Here is a 21,991-nt window from a genome sequence, read left to right on the forward strand (position 1 = left end):
TCGTTTTGTGACAGGATCAACAAACAACCCACGTCATGGCGGGAGTTTGTGAAAAATTAATTCGTTTTTTTTTTTTTCATGCAGGGGATCAATGGACAGGAAGTTCTTTTCAAATTCCGCTTCCTTCGATTATCGATTCGGCGTGCAAAGGTATTTCACGTTATTACATTCGCCAGTAAAATAAGAGGTTTGTAAATTGTAATCTCCCGTGTCTGTCTTTGTTATCTGGTTTGGCGCTGCTGCATGCACTTCCAGCTTGTCGTTCCACAATTTAGTGTACTGCATCTGTCAGCCATGTAATGTCGTCGTTGACCTTTGACGTTGGGTACCGAGTGTGCACATCATCGTTTACGCTCCCTTGCATTGGTTTTTAAAACTTGTGGCTGCTTAAATGCTAGATGCAATTTGTAACTATATTACCTCAATCGATCTATTTATCTCTGAACTATAGAACATTATCTATAATCGATTTTAATTCATGTCGGACACCCGAAGAAGTTCATTTTTACTTCTCTCGTTCTTAAATGAAAAAATAAAAGAGGAGCTTGGGAATCATTTCATTAGCCAAAACAAAGAGGTAACTGGTGAAAAGTGACAATTGATTAATGGTCAACAATTTAAAGGTGATAAATGTTCTTTCTAGAGGTTAAAAAGCTGTTACTGAAAGCGTTGAAAGTGTTGTTGAAACTAGGAAAATGTTGAAAGTTATGAAACTCAAAGTGCTTGTCGATCCAGAAGTTTCTGCTGATACCCTTTTGCTGGAAACTTCACCACAGGACGAGGGGTAAGTTTTGGTGACAAAACGAATCCGACGTTCCAAACCGATTGTGATGGACGGCACTCTCTCCATATAACGTATGATCGCATCCGCATCTAATATACCTATGCGTATAAAATAAATAAATTTTTTTTTTATTGTTTTAGATTTAACTGGACATCGAGTTGGCTTTGATCTTACCAGTCAAAGTGTGCTCAGTGATGTTGCCTTTGATATCGAACCCATCGCCACCATCGGCCAAAAAGCTAGGCATCGCCACGTCATAGATTTCCTAGTAAATTACATTTCAAAATTCCAAGATATACCAATGAACAGCTGTTTTATTAATAAATGATATTAGATGTCAACCTTGGGCTGGACCGGACTGTAGGCTGGAATACGACAATTGTTGCATCGTGCCAAAAGCTCTACCACTCTATCACCTGTGGGCCTAGCTATGTCGTACGCAACTTGGAGACCTGTGGATCATTGCTCGATAGAAAAAACATTTAAAAGAATTCGTGAAAGAAAAACCATTTACCTGAAACCTGCAGAAATCCACCGAAGGGATCCAGAGCTGATGGATCGTAATCATGCACTGTAAACTCGAAAATATTCTTCAGCGTTTCACCGCTGATTTTGACGATGTCTACTGTATTACTGAAAGGAGCGACTGAAAGAAGGTCACCGTACGTGATGGATCCTGCAAGACGGAATCCACTTGTAGATTTTTAAAAGAACTCGTCATTAAGTGAATTCACCATTTTGGGCGCGCTCATCGATGGATGCCCTGACTCCGCCGCCATTGACGAGAGCGATAGCCACTTTACTCCACTGACCCTCGCCTGCAAACTTGGTGAACTGCATTAAAGCTATAAACGGTTATTCAAGGATTGCCGTGGTATCTTATTAGCATACCAAATCAACGTAGGCGTCAGCAATAAAATTTCCAAGATTGCATTCAACCATGCGACAGGACAGACGATTACCATCCAAGAAGACGAGCGTTTTTCCAACTTCTTTCTCTGACAAAGCTTCGACTTCTTTTCGAAATGGGATCAGTTCCTGCAGGACGTGTGGATCTGCATCGTGGATGAAACGATGGCAGATGTGTAATTTACGACCAGTAGGATTTACAACTACAATAGTACCTCGAGGTATGGTCTTATCCATGAGAATCGGTAGGCCAGCAGTAGCGATCACATCTCCATCGTCGTTAAAAGTCACCATTAAGTTGCCCAGATATTTGCCAAAGGCGAATGCCTGAACGACGGGCACTTCCTTCCCAGACGGTTGCTTCACCATGGTCGGATATGGACCTTGTGGAATTTCGATGGACGGAGCCGGACCTGCACGTTAAGTAAATGATTGAAAGTGTTAGTTGGACTGGTTGAACTTAAATTCAGCGATTCGTTGCAGTGGATTCGAGCTGAAAGTGATTACACTAACAGCTTACCGTTCCAGAGAAATGTGTTGGTATGACCGCCTACCACCACGTCGATATCTGGCACCTGTTCAGCGATTTCCATATCTTTGAGATAACCCGCGTGACCGACTGCAATTAGAATATTGACTCCATCCTTTTTAAGGCGTTCTGCTTCTTCTCGAACGCCTTGAATTTCGTCAAAGACTTTGACTGCGTCCAAGGTGGAGATGTACTGCCATTTGTGATCAAGAGCCAAAAGAAGATGTCATTTATAATTTTCACATCACCAATTTTGTTAGAAAAATGTTTTATCACCGATGTTTCAACCGTCAGGTAGCCAATGATGCCTACCCTGTGTCCACCTACTTGGACGACTACTGATTTCGGAATTTTCCCATGAAGCCAAGGTTCTCTGCTTGTGTCGATATTTGCTGCCAACACCTAGATTAATTAATTTTGTTAAACTTTATTCTAGAGTTCCAGGAAGAAAGTTCAATCAGAGTTTACAGAGGCATAATTGATTAAAAGAAAAGGTATTTTTACCGGATGGTTGGCTGCATTCACGAACGGTGCCAGCCCCGCCACGCCATCATCAAATTCATGGTTGCCAAGAGACTACTCAGCACAAAAGGATGAGGGAAAAAAATCAAAAATTAATTGCTAAAAATTTCTAATCCCTACATGTCGTGCCTGTAAACGTTTTGACAGCACAATTGATAATAATGAACGTTCAATATGTGCTGCCAGGCTTTCCGACGGATGTGTACAAAGCATAGGGCGTTTCCCCATTCGTGGTTGTCTAAACCAGGTAGTACCAAAAATCATACAATCATATGCTTTTCCGACCATGTGTGTAAACAACATTTGAACAACAATAGGAAAACGCGCTACATCAATAATTAAGAAACAAATTTATCAACGTGAGTGTAAACAAACGGACCGTTAACGCGCTGCCACATGGGTGGGAAAACTGTCGGCGATGATCACGCAAAAAACGCAGCTTTTTTTTCATTCCATTACAAGCAGATAAGAAGGATTTCAACAACTCGCATTGTGAAAATCATTGGAATAGAAAGTGGCCGTTAAAAAGAATGACGGACGTTTTCCATTGTCCATTTCAACATAGGCTACCTCGATAAACCTAATAACCACAGTGAATGGAAAGGAAAAGGATTGTTTGGCTTCTTGGCCGGACCACTATGCTACAGAAACATCTGTCTTTAGAAAGGTAAGACACAACACACAATTCAACAATTCGTCGGGATAAATAGAATACATGAATATTAAGTAGCGAAACAACGGAGGAAACATGAATAACTTACCATGGCCGTTAAGTTGAGCAAGTTACCGAAGTGGCTGACGGCCTTCCATTTATGGATGGTATACCATCTGTCGGCGAGACCAAATACGTAAACCAAATACGTAAACCAAAGTAATAAACAAAATAAAGATAAAAATCTTGAAGATTGCCAGATATTTTTTTTTCTTTTACTAGCGCCAATCAGAAGTAGCAAAGCAGGCAAGGAGATGTAAATATTGCACAGCATTTGTTCTCACATGGTGCCTTGGAAGAAATCACCGCCATTTAAAAAAATTGTGTCCGGATGCTGTTCACGAATTTTTCGAGCTTGATGGACCAGACGGGCATATCCACCGAAACAATTGCCATCCTCCGAGTCTCGTTGTTTGCACGCCCCACCGAGTTTGTTGGCCTCTTCGAAACGGCAATGGATATCGTTAGTGTGTAGGATAGTCAAATTAAACGAAGCTGATGCCTGCTTGACAACGAAAGATACACAAAACAGACCCAACAGCCTCAACCACATGAGTACGGTATTACGTGTCGACCAGTCCTGCATTTTCTGCTCAACTGTGGACAAAATTTTGAGCGTTCAGCGTTATATTGCTCACCAAACTGGAAATAGGCGTCGCCACAAGCTGTCTACTAGCTTTCGGTAACCTTGGCAAGTTAGTTGATCGTCTCCATACCCAGTAACATGGTTGCATTTTCGCTTACAGGAGAGAGGAGACTAAATCCGAAGGACGTAACCAGCAAGAGTCATCTCCTATTCAAAGTGAGTGAACTTCTTTTGCCATTTGATAGCAAATAAGCCGTCTGGTCCATATTGCAGACGAAATCTCTCGCTGCTGATATCCTATAGTTCTCGTTAGCGTGGGACTTACATAAGCTCTTATTATGCAGTTTCGTCTCATTTTAGCCTGTCATTTTAAGAACAACTCAGTAGGTACTTGCACAGTAAATTTGTGGCGACGACTTCTTCCTGGAAATGAATTTGTTTTTAAGTTTCTGTTGTAGCTTGTAACCAATAGGTGAGTGAAGACAGTCACAGCATCAAAATGTTCTACTTTGTGTCAACCAGCTGTTTGTATGGAACATCTGTGATAACTGATGATGTCACAGAATTGTCTCAATTGAATTTCTAATGTTAACTCTAACAACCACTAGTTTTTCACCTGTTTTACTAAAAAAATGTATTTTTTTTTATTCGATGGACAATTATCAAACTGAAACCACCAGTAAATTTCAATTGGACTCTATCGAGAATCAAACCCTTAATTAGCGGCACACCTATCCCATGCTCGACCATTGAGCCATGATTCACATTTTATTGCTCACTATTTCTCCATATGATTTAGGGTAAACCTTTGTACACTACTAATTTTGCTTGTATAATTTTGCTAAATGAAACTCACAGAGGTAAATCGATGAAATATAGCTTCCCTTCGCAGATTCCCTTCGGGATTCGGGTTGCTATAAGAAGCTAGCCCAGATGCCAATCGTCTTGATCCCTCTCCCTTTGATTGCGATTCGAGTCAACGCATTCCATCATGCCAGCGATTGCAGACGTTGTTCGACCATTCTTTTCACAGGATTTTATGACTGGACTTCCTGCAATTCCTGATACCATCTGTCCTAAGAGGTACGTAAAAAGTGGTACATTTTTAAAACTGATCTTGCTGTAAACATGGATACCGCTTATTAGGTTGTAGACAAGATGGCTGAAGCCGTCTTAACTGTTCCAGCAATTTCCAAGGTCCTGTATGACCTGACGGCGAAACCACCGGAGAAAACGGAGTGGGGATGATTTGATTTACGAACGTTGCTTAGGCAAATGATCTCCACACTCTTTATAGGACAAGGATACGGAGTTTTATCATGACCAGACTTAGATGGGAGATATTACGAACATTGGATTCAGTATAGACTTTTGAAATTAAAAAATTTATTAGCTTTGTCGTCTCGTGAAAATCTCTTTAACTCGCTTTTTAAGAGGAGTTCACGTGATGACTTGTCTATTTCTTAATATACGTGCACACTTGTCGGAAATAATGGGTGCATTTAATTTTTCGTCGAACAAATTAAACATTGTTAATGGGCAGCTAGGTGGGTTGTTGTTCCCCTCCCTTGTAAAACTACCCTTTTTCACCCAATTGTTAATCTAATTCTTATGGGAACGTTCGGATGTCGCCCAAAAACAAGCGGGGAGGCTATTCGAGGCGTTATGCCATTTCCTGAAATTTAACATTCAGGAAATTTGTTATAAGTTCGCAAACTTTTAAGGTCTTTTCAGAGTAGTACCATAAAGTATGACAGTAGAAAAGGGTACTTAGGTTTCTTAAAGCAAAGAACAGATCTGACGTCTTTGGTAAGCGAAAAAAGTACTGCATATTGAAGTGTCAGATGACGGTTTAAAGAATGAACTCTTTCGTTTACCCAATGAATCTAAACTTGGAACTGGCAGGTGGCGTTTAGCAGTGGCACCCAATCTTTATTCTTAAAACCCAGAGGTGTTCTTCACTTTTCAAGTGGATTTATTGATGATACTTGCTGGTTAAACCATGAAGAATACCAATACATGGATAAGTGGAGGGTTATAAAACTGTAATACCTCAAGGCATTTTCATTCACGCATGCGAGGCAGTTCGTGAGCAGACGAACCATTGAAAGAGCCTTGCGCAGTCTAGCAGCATTCGGTCAGATATATGCAGAACCCGAAACATTGTTTTGACAAGTACTGTCATATTTCGATTGCAGGTTTTCACTAAATACCAAGTAAGTCACGGGTTTAATCGTGTTAAATGTATGAGTTTTCGATTCAATTCTATTTAGGTGTCAGAACTGACTGTTCATGAAAAATCGCGATTTTGCTCAAATCTGACTTTTGGCTAAAACACCTCATTCCAGCCCCAAATTTAATAAGGATCACGAAAATCCTATTCGTTTTGTTATGGAATCCCTATTTCCGAAGATATTGGCTACTTCCAGTTACTTCCGGTAAATTTTCGTGACAATTTGAAAAAGTTTGAAATGACCTGTATTATTCTAACAATTCCAAATGTTTTTCTTGCTTGTGTTAGGGTGTTGTAGCTTTTATTCCGTGTATTTTTGCCATCAACAGTAGAGGCTGACCCCACGAGCAACGACAGTTTTAGCTAAAGATGTTTAGCTTCTCGTGCTGCAACTATTTGTAGTTGATATTCTAGGTTTTTATATTTAAAATTGGAATCAACTGTCTAAGGCTAGCAAAGTTCAAGCACTTAAAAGCAAGAATTATACTGATTTAAAAGTAAAATCTATTTTCGTTTGGTTTCAGGATGAAAAACTAGATGACGTTGACATGCACTTTGATAAAGATCACAAATGACAAGTAAAATGCGTGGTAGTATTGTAATATATTTTTTATTAATTTCATGGGATGCTGATTTTTGTGTGTGTTTATGTTTAGGTAATCAATCGATGCTGTCTGTTCTACTACACTTGGGGAATAATGGTCAGTTAAACAAATTCTCTACATTCACTGAGAAATCCAGTCTCACTCTTTCTTGATGCTATTCAGGTTCAGTGATGGGGTACAACACCACTCCAATCCATAGTGGCAAGGTAGAATCTATTGCAACGAAATCTTTCGGTGCAATAACGCACTATTTCACTATTGCAACGAAATATGTCGTTGCAATAAGTGGCGTTATTCTCTATTGCAACGAAATGTTTCGGTGCAATAAATCCTCGTTTTCCCTATTTTAACGAAAGATTAAATTGTATATTTTTTATGCATAGTAGTTCAGTATAGTCGCATGGTGTGGCGAAGCAGAACGCTTGTGGAGTGTATCAGTGTTTTTGTGTGTAAGTGTATCTGTTGGTTGGTGGTTTTGTGCAGTGCTTACTTTTCTGGTGAAGGTTAATGGTGAAAAGGTTAGTTCCATTTTTAATTATTTCCAGTTATTTTTGCCGGGTTTTTTGCCCGTCAGGCATTCTTTTTTCCTGGCTATCGTTGCCCGTGAGGCATGGTTTTTGTTATTTTTTTGCGGCGGGCCATTTTGGCCCGGCTACCGATGCCCGTGAGACACGTTGTTTTTTTGTTTTTTGCGGTGGGCCACTTTGCCCGGCTACCGATGCCCGTGAGGCATATTTTTAGCCAAAAGTCGGATTTGACCAAAATCGCGATTTTCATGAACAGGAAAATCGCGATTTTTGACGATTTCGGGTATTTTGAGTTGATACATCGAGTCGAAATCGACCCCAAATTTGACGAGGATCACGAAAATGGGAATCTTTTTCTGACAGACCAATAAATAAGGAGTTATTTGACATTTAAAAACCGAAAATTAAACCGGAAATAGAAATTCCGGAAATCTAAAAATAAGCTTTGTTCTCCTTTAAAAGGTTAACAAGATCTTGATAGTTGTAAAAGTAAACTATTGTTAATAAAAGTTATGCGGTGTTCTAAAAGTACAATTTCAGTTCTGACACCTAAATATACTTGAATCGTAAAATCAAACATTTAACACGATTAAACCCGTTACTCACTTGGTATTTATTGAAAACCCGCAACCGAAATATCACAGTACTTGTCAAAACAATGTTTCGGGTTCTACTAGTATCTGGTTGGATGCAGCTAGACTGCAAGGCTCGTTCGTTTGCTCACGAACTGTCGCACATGTGTGAATGAAAATGCCATGAGGAATTACAGTTTTATACTTTTATGACCCTCCACTAATCCATCTATTAGTACTATCGTAGTCTGTAAGCTGGGGATCACCCAAAAAGCCTGGTGACAATTCCGCCGTAAAAGCAGACTAATGGCCATCCAAGGGTCGCTGGCTATAATCGCCAACTACCTTAGAGGGACCAGAGAAGCAGCGAGCCTCGAAGATGGGGACCCATCGTCACCCCCGAGTGGCAGGATCGAAGCACCAATATCCGCAACCGTCACGGCTTTACCATAAACCATGTACATTAACATTGCTCGCCTAGCTTAACATCGCTCCCTTCCAGCTTCCCCCTAAATTACTCCTTCTTCTAGCTTCTTTGGCATTCTCATCTTGCCGAATCTTCATGTAACATACTTGTTTGATAGTGTCTTGATAGCCCCGCCCCATTTTGCCAGATATAACGGTGTCACGTAAGCGCAATACACACAATCATGAAAAATCGCGATTTTGGTCAAATCCGACTTTTGGCTAAAAATATGCCTCACGGGCATCGGTAGCCGGGCAAAGTGGCCCACCGCAAAAAAACAAATAGGGAAAAGTCTCTTATTGCAACGAAATATTTCGTTGCAATAGATTCTACCAAGCAAATTAACTATTTCTGAAGCAGACGAACTGTATGACTAACTCAATTTTGCCCATTGTTTTGAAAAGTACTGTCACTGGCATCACCATCTAGCGGAATTCTGACAGGAAAATAGTTTTTTTTTTTTCAATAACACGTTTTGTGTAAAAAATTTACATGATTTGGATTCAAAATTCAACAACAATTACAAAAAAACAATACAATTTACAAAACAGTCGGACTTACTTCTTTTATGGAGAAGTGAGAGGATTTTAAGTTGGGTTTCAAAGTAGATGGAGCCACTGCTGCATATTTTCAAGACATGACAGAACCTGTTTCATTTCTGGTTTAGCGTCCACGGAGAATACCTGCGTCATTAAGTTCTTGTTAAAATTACACTCCTGATGTCGTGTGGTTTTACCTGGAATTTAGCGTAAGTTTTCCATTTTGTGCTTTACAACTTTAAAGTAAACTCATACTTAATTGAAGGTACTATGGCACTGACTAATTCATAATAAACATTGTAACATACTTATTCAAAATTTTTCGAAGTAGAAGCATGGCTTGCTTTGCCAGCACGTTTTTTATCTCGTTTAGTCAAATGCATCCAATTTTTATACCAATGGCACTCCATAAAGAAAACAGCTCTTAATATTGTATTCCAACCTAAATTTTCTAGTTGTATCATATGGTAATGTTACAACTGATCATTAACAGGATTACTATTTTAATTTTACCTTTAGGTCTCAGAACTGTGCTCGATGTGCTGTGATGGCCACAGGACCCTGTTTGTGACAGAATGCAATGCCACAGATGTTTTGTTGCCACTGTAAATAAAAAGATCTTTAGTGTCACTCTTGTGTTGATGAATTGCTAGCTCACACGTAAGAAGAAAAAGGAAGTTCAAGATTTTTGTCTTGTTAATTGTGGTGATTGATGACTGTTTGTCACGTGATGGAAATTCAATGATAGAAATACTTTTAAAATGGAAACAACAACAAAAATTCCTTTAGTCATGAAGATTCGTTTGGGATTTCTTTCGACAACAAAGTCTTGCAGAATGGTAAACAGCTGTGAATGGTCACATACTCAAATGACGACGAGATTAAGTGAGAGGTTTGTGAAATAAGTTATATAATGTTACTGTTATTTTTTGTCATATTATAAAATGAAATACAAAAAAGTTAATATATATAAATAGTTTTATTGACCCTCCTCCATCCCACAATTCCACCACTTTTTTATACAACACAAAATATTACATAAATGTAAAATACATAAACATACATACATACAAACATACACACTTAACTAAGTTAACCCGGGCTGCCAGGCCATGCAACCCGTAGGTTGCTTAAACTACATTAGCTACGCATCGCGTCTGAAGGATCACGAACAAGGTGGGACTTGTCCGAAGACAAGTCCGGGCTGGCACGGCAATAGAAACCATTCCGGGAATGCACACCCCAGGAATCTATCACCGCACCGACAAAGAGAAGTCCCTACTGGTGCATTGCCTACGGCGCCTAAAGGCACAAAGCCTTTAGGCGCGGCGACTGTTCACCCCATGGCCATGGGGCAGAACAGCGCCCGGTTCCCTAAAAGCTACAAAAAAATGGGACGCAAACGGGGTGGCAGCCAACGGGTTAACTTATACATACAAGATACAATGCAAAACAAAACAATACCACGAGGACGATCCACGGTGAAATCCACCATCGCCGTGGGCTGTTTGCTGAACCAAATCCAATTGTGATCGACTTTTCTGTGAAGCATGAACGGGATGGCGAAGGCGAAGACGGCGGCGATGGCAATGGCGAAGGCGAAGACGATGGCAATGGCGAAGGCGAAGACGACGGCGATGGCAATGGCGATGGCGAAGATGGCGGCGATGGCGAAGGCGAAGACGGCGGCGATGGCGAAGGCGAAGACGGCGGCAGCGGTGATGGCGATGGCGATGGCGATGGCGATGGCGATGGCGTCATTCGTCATTCGTCATTTCGTTCAAGTTATGACGTTATCCTAATAAAGAACAGAGATAGGAGCATTTTTAATTTCTTGAAGCAACATAAAACTGAACTTACGGATAGATGGATTGAGGACAGCGATGAGGCGAAGGCGAAGGAAGAAAACAGCAAGACCGAAATCCTGAAGTTGGCTTTGAACATAGTTGTTCTGAATTGATGGAATTACCTAAAAAGGAAGCATTTTTAGATAGGAAGTGAAATGTATTTTATCTAACCATAACGGAAAAAACAATTTACTTAATGCGTGCAGTCTGATGGATAGAAATGCGGAAATCGTCTGGACGGCGGTTTGCGTAGAAACAAAGACGAAGGCTCGCAGCCCTAATGTTGGGATTACATCCCTACATGTGATTACATAACAATAGAAGAATACTAAAACAACAGAGAAACTTGAAATACCTAATAAGATGATAGCATTAAAGCTTATGGGTAGATTGGTGGGTAGAATTGTATCCTCTCACTGAACAATGGCATGATGAAAATCAACAAACGTAAGATGCTCACAATTCTTCCAGCGTCCACATCCTTAGTGCTTTTACTTTGAAATAGTTTCATCCTTGAAAGTGAACAATAGAACCATACCAATTACTTTGATAATAGGCAGAATATAAGTACCTCTCATTAAACAATAGCATGGTGGAAAGTGACAAACCTGGGCTGCTAACAATTTTGTGGTTCAACAGCTTGCCTAGCTGATGACAAGGGAAACTGCGAGACAGGAAAAAAAACAATCCCTTTGAAGTGTCCTTTCTCCAACAGACACGTAACACTGAACTTACTAGATCGCAAATAACACACCCATAGTCAATAGCTGAATTATCGATGGGAACACAAAAATTAGCTAAGAAAACAAACTTAAGGGTTACTTGTTACTTGGACACACAGTCACACACTCCATCCTGTATAATTTTAATGGATGTCAAAATTCAGTTAGTCTGAAATTCATCCGCCAGATGTCCTTACCCAATTGTTGCATTCTAGCATGGTATAACAATAAGAATTATAGACCTTATTAAGATCCAAGGTATGGGTCAAGCCTCTAGCGGCGTGTTTCAGTGTGAAGGGGTGCCGGAACAGCCGCTTTTTATTTGGCTCGCCGCATGGCATGGTGCCACATGCGCGATGGCATGGTGCCGTATTTGGCCGTTATTTGGCATGCCACATGCGGCAAGCCAAATAAAAAGCGGCTGTTCACGGCACCCCTTCACACCGAAACGCGCCGCCAGGGCGACCCATACCTTTGGATCTTAATAAGGTCCATAACATGGTATTCAATAGGAATGTTTCGGCCTTAGACCTTAGGTTGCGCCTAAAAATACGCATTACTCTTGATGAAAGAAGGACTCAACGGCTACCGGTGTTCGGAAAGTTCCCGATAAACCTTGGAGAAAAAGACACATCACACAATGTTATCAAAATTGAACACGGATTTTGATTACTATATGGTTTTCTCGTTAAACCAGCCATTTTTTTTAAAACGAAAATAAACTGCTGTTAGAGCACCAACTTTGTTTTTTTACGTTTAGTTGAAAAACTATAGGACCAATGGAAAAATAAACTTGATTTCCGTGATTTTCATTCAATTTTGAATCAAAATCATGTATTTTAAGCAAAATTCAAAATTTGGCCAAAAGTGAAAAAGTGGGAAGGCCCCTTCCCACTTTTGTCAAAATATGAAAAAAACGACATCTCTTGGAATTCGACAAAAATCCCACGGTATAATCAAAATTGAACGGGGATTTCGAATAAGTTATTGATTTTCTCCGTAAAATCAGCCGTTTTAAAAATAAACGAAAGCAAAATACTGCTAGTGCAACGACTTAACTTTGTTTTTTACGTTTAATTCAAAAACTGTAAAAACGAAATCTTTCGTGGCAATAGATTCAACCTGAATGAAACAACGACTCTCAGTGACAACCGGCGCCATCTTGAAATGTTCAACATGGCTACTTCTCTGAAAACTAAAAACATGAAAAAGAAACAATAATACGAATACAATCGATTTGTTAAAATAAGCAACATACTGCAAGATTGTCTAACTAAAGCTTCCTGAATCATAAATTTGATTTCATGATCAGGAAGGAAAATATTCTTGATGGTTTACTACTTCTCAATCGACCAAACTGGTTGCCGTTGCCCTAGAGCTGTTGCTGGGCAGCGATGAGTTTATTTGTTATTTCGTTACCAACTATTCCCCAACGAGCTTATTGATGGGGTGCTGACCAACTGCTTGTATAATTTTTTAAGCTTGCAAAGGCAAAATCCCTTACGCAAACGTGTAACGCCTACATCGTGCAATCTTTCTGTAAACAGTTACCTTTTCAAGTTCTTCGATTGATACAATAGTTCCAAGACACACAGAGCCGGCGGGGTAAAAACCGCCGGATTTTGAAAATACCTCACTAAGTGGAACGCCATGTCGATGAAAGAAGCAGTGAAACAATGGGGGCCCATACCCAGCAAAAGATCTCCACAGCTGTCGAAATTAAACTGATACTGATGATTAACTGATGCCAATGGGAGGCAATGGAGCAGGACAAATTTGGTAAGCAAACTTAACTTCTTTAGGGAATAATAATATTCCAGTACCATTTTAACATCATAACTTAATAAGTGCAATAGTACATAACTAGCGGATACCATTATATTGTGTAACGTCTACCGTGTAACAAAAATAAAACAAACATTGATTTTCGAACCATCTGATTAAAATCTTCGGAGCTATTTGTAATACTTTGGTGTTTCAGTTCTGTAGCTGGGACCTGAATAATATTTCGGAGCTTCGCTGTAGTAGCTGGGGGCGACGTATGGGGTGGTGTAGTACTCGGGAGCCTTGGTGGTGTAGTACTCGGGAGCCTTGGTGGTGTAGTACTCGGGAGCCTTGGTGGTGTAGTACTCGGGAGCCTTGGTGGTGTAGTACTCGGGAGCCTTGGTGGTGTAGTACTCAGGAGCCTTGGTGGTGTAGTACTCGGGAGCCTTGGTGGTGTAGTACCTCGGGAGCCTTGGTGGTGTAGTACTGGGAGCCTTGGTGGTGTAGTACTGGAGCCTTGGTGGTGGAGCCTTGGTGGTGTAGTAACTTGGGGCCGGATAGAACTTTGGAGCTTCAGTGTAGTAAGCTGGAGCAGCATAAGTAGTAGGGTAGTATTCGGCCTTCTCCTTTGCGTAGTACTCCGGGGCCTTAGTGGTATAATAAGAAGTGGCAGTGTAGTACTGTGGAACCTCGGTGTAGTAGCTTTGTTTGGAATATGTGGTGTAGTAAACCGGTGCTTCGGTGTAATAACTAGGAGCCGAATATTTTGGAGCCTCGGGGTAGGATGCCGGAGCAGCATAGGTTGTGTAATAGCTGGGTTCGGTGTAGTAAGATGGCGCAACCGTGGTGTAGTAAGACGGAGCAGAGTAGTACTGTGGAACCTCGGTGTAGTATGTGGAATCACTGTAGTAAGATTGGGAAGCTCCAGCGTAGTAAGTCGGAGCTACGTAGTACTTAGCTGCTTCCGTTGTGGTGTAGTATGCAACAGTGGTGGTGGTGTAGCTGGGCTCTGCATAGTACTTCGGATATTCAGTGTAGTAGCTTGGCGTAGAGTATGTTGATCTGTAGTACTCCGGTGCCTTTGTTGTGAAGTATTTGGGTGCCTCCGTGTAGTAACTTGGAGGAGCGTATGTTGTGGTGGAATAAACTGGTGCCTCTGCGTAGTAACTTGAAGCCGAGTAATACTTCGGGGGTTCAGTGTAGTATGACGGAGCAGCATACGTTGTGGTGTAGTATTCGGGTGCCTTGGTCGTATAGTACTTGGGCGCCTCGGTGTAGTAGCTGGGGGCAGCATATGTTGTCGTGTAATACTCCGGAGCCTTGGTGGTGTAGTAGCTGGGGGCTGCATACGTCGTGGTGTAGTATGGCGCTTGACTCGTGTAGTACCCGGAAGATGAGCCCATCGGTCCACCCATGGCTTTTCCAGCAATCAAGGAAACAACTGCCAGCAAGATCATTGTGGCGCAGTTGGCTGTAACAAGAAAATGTAAGTCATTTCAGTTCCTTATCCTATTTAAATGCAATGTAGTTACACACACATTCATTTTCATTGAATTAAACCAATCTTGTTTAGGGTTTAACAATTGCTACGATACGATCGAAATAAAACGTCAAATTACCCATAGTTGCTAAGTTGAAGAACGCAATGTGAAACACAACCGACAGAAAATTTAATGTTGTTGCTGGAGTGTCCAAGTGCCTTACTACACTGACTTACTGCACCGTTGTCTTCTCTTTTTATATGGTTGTACAGTCACCCTGTTTCGATTCATTAGCCTGCGGTTACAACACGTGCACCTGTCAGGTAATGACGTAATAGCCAATATTCTAACCCCACCCTTTTGACTGATCCTTTTGTATAGGAATGTTATGAAGGGGCACAAGTGAGCTCAATAAACTGATTCAGTATAGAACAAGGAAAGTAAATTGGGATTTCTCTTTAAAATATATAATGCCATGAGAAAGGTGAATGTGAATTGTACAGAAACGTATAAGCTCATCTTGAAAGCGTACGGGTATGACATCCATCGTGACAACCGGATTGATGATAATAATAAACTCAAATTTTCCAGCTACGTTTGATACGATCATTTTCTAGATCCGGAAATTGAAAAGACGGAATCTTTTCAGCGGCCTGGATCATTGGACGCATTGGGCTCGTGTTGGTGTGAATCTTTGCTTACGTCATCCCACCTGAAAAGCTCATGTGCTAAACTCTAGCAACGGTATGTTTAAGTAAAATTTCAGGGCTGGATCAGTGTAGCTGCTTGGGGCGGAATAAAGCTTCGGAGCCTCGGTGTAGTAGCTAGGATTCGGCCTTTGTTGTAGTGTAGTAGTAAACCGGAGCTTCGGTATACTAGCTTGAAGTCAGTTGGTATTTAAGTGTAGGTTTGAACGTAGGATGTGATGGTGTAGTAGGAGGGCGTTATAGTCATGTACAACTTCCTACTACAGGAACGTTGTGATAACTGAGATCAAATAATCAAAGACAAACAGAATATCTTTGAATGTACTGGCGTAACTGATTCATCTCGACATCTTATATTTTCGCCACACACTTGGAAAAACACTTAACTGATGCATGAACACAATAGTGTCGATATCGGCCGCAAGGTGATATGGAGGATTCTTGCATGTCATTAACGGTGTTGATGCGTTATGCCACACCCTAAATCGTGAGTGCTTGAAAGTAATACGAAATTTTAAACATTTAATTAAGTTATTTGTTTTATAGTCAAGTCAAATGATATTCATCACTGTTTTCCCAATAATGTTCATTTAAGACATTGCGTAATATTTTCTCAGAATTTAAATGGGAGTTAGTTTTATGTCGGAAATTACCCAATTTTTTTATCAACGTAGTTTGGTGGCTAAATTCACGGTATATAAGAGTTGAGTGCATTTTTATGTGTAGCGGCACTTGAAATGACTGGGTACCCTCCCAATGTTGGGATTGCTATAGTAACCAAGAGTCTGTAAGCAAATACAACTCGAAAGGTGAAGCGTTGGTATGGGATTGGCCCACCATTCCAATGCAAGACTGAATAGAGAGGTAAGAGCTATCAGCTGATGTCACGATGTGGATCATATAGTAGGCCTACAGCAATATGATCTCCGTCCGGGCAGGTCTGGAGGTTACTAAGATAGCAAGTCAATCAAGTGCTTAGCGCAACCCTTTTTTTTTTTTCTTTTTTCAACAACTAAAATCCAAACTGACAAACCAAAACTTCTAACATCTAGTCAGAATATTTAAGCATTTCCCTAAAATAGAAATTTCAGGTTGAAACTAGGAAATTAGCTTTAATGGTGGAAATGCATACTGAAAAGAATTTCGCTACACTATGCTATTCAATTAATTATAGGGTAAACAGCACAAGTGAGATTTAAAGATGCCCAATAAATTCTCTATGCCAGTGGGCTAACGTAATGAATGCAATTAATAATCTGTAGACTACCACGTATCCGAAGATATAATGTCGTTAACAGATTCACAAATGTTTATGATATAACTCTAAAATATCAAACTGTAAATTAATGTTCAGAATTACAAAGCTGTTCAGAGTAAAATTGAAATTGTCTTCATCTGCCTTATTTGATAAAGAATAGAAACAGTAATGAATTAGGTAACGATATACATTTGTATTCAACATTTCATTGAGAAACCACAATGGTATGGAACGACTAGTGAATGCATAAATATATATCAAGGAAATACTTAATTTGGAACGAGGACTGCCAATGTTAAAACAAAATCTAATTGACACTTCATCGAGCTAGATGGACAACACAATTTTAACAATTAATAGTACTTTGGTGGCTCAGTGTAGTAAGATGGGGTTGCATATGTTGTGTAGTAGGCTGGAGCCTCGGTATAGTAACTGGGAGCAGCGTAAGTGGTAGTGTAGTACTCTGGCGCTTTTGTGGTGTAGTATTTGGGGGCTTCAGTTTGGTAGTAACTTGGGGCTGAGTAATACTTGGGTGCCTCGGTGTAGTAGCTGGGAGCAGAATACGTTGTGGTGTAGTACTCGGGGGCCTTGGTGGTGTAGTACTCGGGGGCCTTGGTGGTGTAGTACTCGGGGGCCTTGGTGGTGTAGTACTCGGGGGCCTTGGTGGTGTAGTACTCGGGGGCCTTGGTGGTGTAGTACTCGGGGCCTTGGTGGTGTAGTACTCGGGGCTTGGTGGTGTAGTACTCAGGGGCCTTGGTGGAATAGTCTCGGGGCCTTGGTGGTGTAGTAGCTGGGGCGGCGTAGTGTAAAGAAGACGCGTAGTATTCAGGCGCCTTAGTGGTGTAGTACTTCGTAGCCTCGTTCTGGTAGTAGGTTGGAGCCGAATATTTAGGAGCCTCAGTGTAGTAAACGGGAGAAGCATAAGTAGAAGGGTAGTATTCGGCCTTTTCCATAGTGTAGTACTCGGGGACCTTAGTGGTATAATAAGAAGCGGTAGTGTAGTATTGTGGTGCATCGGTGTAGTAACTTGGCTTGGCATATGTAGCAGAGTATACCGGGGCTTCAGTGTAGTAGCTTGGAGCCGAGTAGTACTTGGGAGCTTCAGGGTAATAAGCTGGGGTAGAATAGGTTGTTGTTGTGTAGTAGCTGGGCTCGGTGTAGTAAGACGGGGCGGAGTAATACTGAGGGGCCTCAGTGTAGTAAGTGGGCTCACTGTAGTAAGACCGAGCGGCTTCAGTGTAGTAAGTCGGAGCTACGTAGTACTTGGTTGCTTCTGCTTCGGTGTAGTAGGCAGCGGTAGTCGTAGAATAGCTGGGGACAGCATAGTACTTTGGGGCTTCGGTGTAGTAACTTGGTGCAGCGTAAGTAGTTGAGTAGTACTCCGGTGCCTTAGTGGTGTAGTATTTGGGAGCCTCAGTGTAGTAGGTCGGAGCAGCATACGTAGTGGTGTAATAGGAGGCTGTGGTGTAGTATTCTGGCGCTTTGGTCGTGTAGTAGTTAGGTGACTCGGTGTAGTAGCTAGGAGCAGCATATGTTGTTGTATAATACTCGGCCTTCTTCGTTGTGTAGGACTCGGGAGCCTTGGTGGTGTAGTAGCTGGGGGCTGCATACGTCGTTGTGTAGTAAGGCGCCGGAGTGGTGTAGTACCCAGAAGACGATCCCATCGGTCCACCCATGGCCTTTTCAGCCATCAAGGTAACGACAGCCAACAGCAGCATCGCGCCGTAGTTAGCTGAAACAAGACAATACATGAAACGTTATCTCCTGAATCCACCTGGATGTAATAATTAGATGCACACAAGTTAATTTCGATTGATTGAAATCAAAATGAATCACAATTTCAATTCCTACGATTAAATAATTAAATAAAACGATAAATTACTCGTCATTTTAGAGTTGGAAAACACGATGTGAAGTACAACTGATGGTAGATGTTGTGCTGCTGTCCAAGTTGCTTACTACACTGAATTGGTACACCTCTGTCCTCTCATTTTATATGACTGCAAAGTCACCCTGTTTCAATCAATTGGCCCTGCGGTTACGACACGTGTACCTTACGGGTAGTGACGTAACAGCCAATATTCTTACCCCACCCTTTTGGCTTTGCGCTTTTGTTGTGTAGGATCACGTTTGAAAGGGCGAACATTGCTGAATGTCAAACAACAATCCTTAACGTGAATATCAATTTCTCTTTAAAACAATATGCGCAAGAGAATGTTAATTGTAAAACTAGTTAACTATCTGTTAAAATTAACCCCATGAATGCAAAATGTATCCGCTAACTGATTAATTCCAATGATTTGGCTGACGACATCGAGACAAAGAAAACACAAAAAGATGTGATTTGTGCTGTAACGAATGATTCAATTTTTTTCTTTCCCTAGTCGGTAATTGCAAGAAAAAGTCCTTTATTCATAGTCAAATATGAATCGTTGAAAGTTGCTAAAATGTTAAAATTCATGTTTGCATTCAAGTGCCAATCTTGCACCTGTGTATCCAAGATGTAAACCAACGATCAAAAATCCTTTGTGGGGCATACGTCGTGATAACTGAGCTGATTGCAATTGTGAACATACATTTAGTTAACTAGGCTTGATAAGATCAGAGGACGTGCTTTGGGTACGTACGGTACGTAGGCCTACACGAATACGTTTACTATCACATGTAGGACTATGTTAATGGACATTTTTCCACACGTAATTTCACTTTAAAAACTCAAATGTTATTATAATTAAAGGCTTTTACTATTGTTAACGTACAATTAAGAAATAAGGTAATAACGGTATTCTTTAACCCTCATTAGTTTGCCATTAAGAATTAACATAGGGTCTAGTGTACGTAAAAGTATAAAGATCCTGCATATATGCCTATCGTGAAACAAACGCGATTCACCATGACACGATTGTTTTGCACACAAGTTTTATAAAGAGAAAGAAATTAAATGCGAAGGGTTAACGAGGACATTTTTGTATGAAACATCTCATTTAACATTAATGTTTTACTTCAAGAAAGACTGTGATAAACGAATAAATATGGGAGATGAAATGTTCAGCTCTTTAAAAAAACTTGTCCTCTTTAATAGTATTTTGGAGCTGCTTCAGGGTAGTAGCTTGGGGCAGAGTAGTACTTTGGAGCCTCAGTGTAATAGCTGGGAGCCGCATAAGTGGTGGTGTAGTATTCGGGCGCCTTTGTAGTGTAGTATTTTGGAGCCTCTGTATAGTAGCTAGGAGTGGCATATGATGTGGTGTAGTATTCAGGTGCCTTTGTGGTGTAGTACTGTGGCTCTTCACTTTGGTAGTAGGTCGGAGCCGGATAGTACTTTGGAGCCTCAGTGTAGTAAACAGGGGCAGCGTAAGTGGTGGTGTAGTATTCAGCTTTCATTGTGTAGTACTCCGGGGCTTTAGTTGTGTAGTATTCAGCAGCCTTTGTGGTGTAATAATGGGGAGCCTCAGTGTAGTAAGATGGAGCAGCATACGTTGTAGAGTAGTAGCTAGGTTCAACGTAATACGAAGGAGCAGAAGTGGTGTAGTAACTAGGGGCAGAGTTATACTTTGGAGCCTCGGTGTAGTATGTGGGCTCCACGTAGTAAGACGGAGCAGCTTCAGTGTAGTAAGTTGGAGCTTCATAATATTTGGCTGCTTCTGTTGGTGGTGTAGTAGGCAATAGTAGTGGTGGTGTAGCTGGGGGCAGCATAATATTTAGGAGCCTCGGTGTAGTAACTTGGTGTAGCGTAAGTCGTTGTGTAATACTCCGGTGCCTTTGTTGTGTAGTATTTGGGTGCCTCGGTGTAGGAACTTGGAGGAGCGTATGTTGTAGCGTAATAAACTGGGGACTCTGCGTAGTAAACTGGAGCCGAGTAGTACTTTGTGGCTTCAGTGTAGTACGTCGGAGCAGCATACGTAGTTGTGTAGTATTCCGGTGCTTTGGTCGTGTAGTAATTGGGAGGCTCGGTGTAGTAGCTGGGGGCAGCATATGTTGTCGTGTAATACTCGGCCTTCTTCGTTGTGTAGTACGCGGGAGCCTTGGTGGTGTAGTAGGACGCCGAAGTGGTGTAGTACCCGGATGAAGACGATCCCATCGGTCCACCCACGGCCTCTCCAGCCATCAAAGAAACAACAGCCAATAGCAGCAATGTGGCGTAGTTAGCTGCAAATTGAAAAAGAACGAAGTTGAAGGTATGATCTAAACAAATAGCCCTATAAAACATAATGCATCAGTTTTTTACAATATCCAATGGTCAATAAATGAGACTGGTTTCCCCATAATTACAAGATGTAAATCCTGAGTTCATAAAACTAAATGCTGACTGCTGCGATCATCACTTTGAAAATCTAGCTTAAAACGTTATTCAAAACATGCTCGATAAAAATGACAAGCTTCTTCGAGAAAAATAAAATTCATTCAAAATAAAGGTGAGATTAACGTAAGATATTTACCCATGATAATAAGTGAAATTTGACTTGGTAATGAACAGCTGGATAACACGACTCTCTTTACTACCGTTGCTGATCGATGAGTCCACTCGACTGATTCCAATTGAGTTTTGTCCTCATTTTATAAGAATTTTTGTCAGCCTGATGTGCACGCCACTAGCCCATGGCATTGAAAATTACAAGTGCTGTATGATGCTTACCCCTCCTTTATTGATATTTTCGCCTACCTTATGACATCCTCTTCCCCATTTCCTTCTCTTTTTGGCCGTTGGCAATTGCGATTTAAGGCCACGTATTTTCTTGTCTTACATTTTCATTCAAAACTTTGTGATGGTAAAAAAAAAGAAGGATGTGTCCCTTAATGCCATTGCAATGTAAAACTCAAAACTGGAATCGTAGGATTGACAATAATTGTCATAAATAAACAATAAAGATCCTACATAAGTTTGTAGTTTCTTTTTTAACGGGAAACTGATTGAATGACAAGGGACATTGCTTAATGCTTGTACGGGTAAATACAAATCTAAATATTGAAATCTAATCGTAAATTGAACGCGGCGATTAATATTTGCGCTCTCACCTCGTATAACTCTTAGCCTATGCATTCACTTATTAGTGCTAACATCGGCCGCAAGGCGATATGGAGGATTCTTGCATGTCGTTAACGGTCTTGATGCGTGATGCCACACCCTAATTCGTGAGTGCTTGAAAGTAATACCATAGACAACGAAGTGGAAGACCGCTAACGCCTATATCCCCCTGTAGCGATGCGCGTGACATGCCGCATGTGGCGCT

General features: G+C 41.0%; 1 protein-coding gene, 4 long non-coding RNA genes and 1 pseudogene across 18 annotated transcripts; 3 read left to right on the plus strand and 3 right to left on the minus strand.

The window, feature by feature from the left end:
- Positions 1-435: 435 nt before the first annotated feature.
- Positions 436-5,532, plus strand: LOC123474572. Of its 12 annotated transcripts, none has more exons than XR_006649352.1 (13): positions 436-577; positions 644-855; positions 925-1,052; positions 1,119-2,117; positions 2,177-2,590; positions 2,659-2,991; positions 3,062-3,411; positions 3,472-3,615; positions 3,679-4,138; positions 4,203-4,514; positions 4,723-4,842; positions 4,922-5,125; positions 5,189-5,532. It is a non-coding gene; the product is annotated as an uncharacterized LOC123474572 (long non-coding RNA). The 12 variants fall into 12 exon arrangements; XR_006649353.1 differs by having other exon boundaries at positions 3,475-3,615; positions 4,901-5,125; XR_006649349.1 differs by having other exon boundaries at positions 3,475-3,615.
- Positions 5,533-5,744: 212 nt separating this feature from the next.
- Positions 5,745-8,412, plus strand: LOC123474574. Of its 3 annotated transcripts, XR_006649363.1 has the most exons (7): positions 5,745-6,258; positions 6,316-6,480; positions 6,564-6,689; positions 6,800-6,865; positions 6,932-6,976; positions 7,043-7,086; positions 7,264-8,412. It is a non-coding gene; the product is annotated as an uncharacterized LOC123474574 (long non-coding RNA). The 3 variants fall into 3 exon arrangements; XR_006649362.1 differs by having other exon boundaries at positions 5,749-6,258; positions 6,800-6,853; positions 7,043-8,412; XR_006649361.1 differs by having other exon boundaries at positions 5,750-6,258; positions 7,043-8,412.
- A 328-nt stretch (positions 8,413-8,740) lies between these two features.
- On the plus strand, positions 8,741-9,952 carry LOC123474575. Its single transcript, XR_006649364.1, has 2 exons — positions 8,741-9,193; positions 9,504-9,952. It is a non-coding gene; the product is annotated as an uncharacterized LOC123474575 (long non-coding RNA).
- Positions 9,953-10,087: 135 nt separating this feature from the next.
- LOC116926370 lies at positions 10,088-12,209 on the minus strand. Its single transcript, XR_006649365.1, has 7 exons — positions 12,085-12,209; positions 11,567-11,764; positions 11,440-11,495; positions 11,187-11,343; positions 11,025-11,128; positions 10,845-10,953; positions 10,088-10,782 (listed from the first exon to the last, which is right to left on the minus strand). It is a non-coding gene; the product is annotated as an uncharacterized LOC116926370 (long non-coding RNA).
- Positions 12,210-13,417: 1,208 nt separating this feature from the next.
- LOC116935301 (extensin-2) lies at positions 13,418-15,096 on the minus strand. The gene is made up of 3 exons (XM_045176805.1): positions 14,937-15,096; positions 13,848-14,788; positions 13,418-13,715 (listed from the first exon to the last, which is right to left on the minus strand). Exons 1-3 carry the CDS (start codon positions 14,938-14,940, stop codon positions 13,509-13,511), a joined length of 1,152 nt encoding a protein of 383 aa, XP_045032740.1. The 5' UTR covers positions 14,941-15,096; the 3' UTR covers positions 13,418-13,508.
- A 1,840-nt stretch (positions 15,097-16,936) lies between these two features.
- On the minus strand, positions 16,937-21,341 carry LOC116935412 (annotated as a pseudogene).
- Positions 21,342-21,991: the final 650 nt, after the last annotated feature.

The sequence above is a fragment of the Daphnia magna genome, linkage group LG7 (assembly GCF_020631705.1).
Source record: "Daphnia magna isolate NIES linkage group LG7, ASM2063170v1.1, whole genome shotgun sequence".
Classification (NCBI taxonomy): Eukaryota; Metazoa; Arthropoda; class Branchiopoda; order Diplostraca; family Daphniidae; genus Daphnia; species Daphnia magna.

What these genes read in the sequence shown, in the direction of transcription:
- LOC116935301 (XM_045176805.1), bottom strand. An exon ending in CAAGTTACTACACCACCAAG is followed by an intron (nt 13,716 to 13,847) that starts GCTCCACCACCA and finishes TACACCACCAAG; the next exon opens with GCTCCCGAGTACTACACCAC.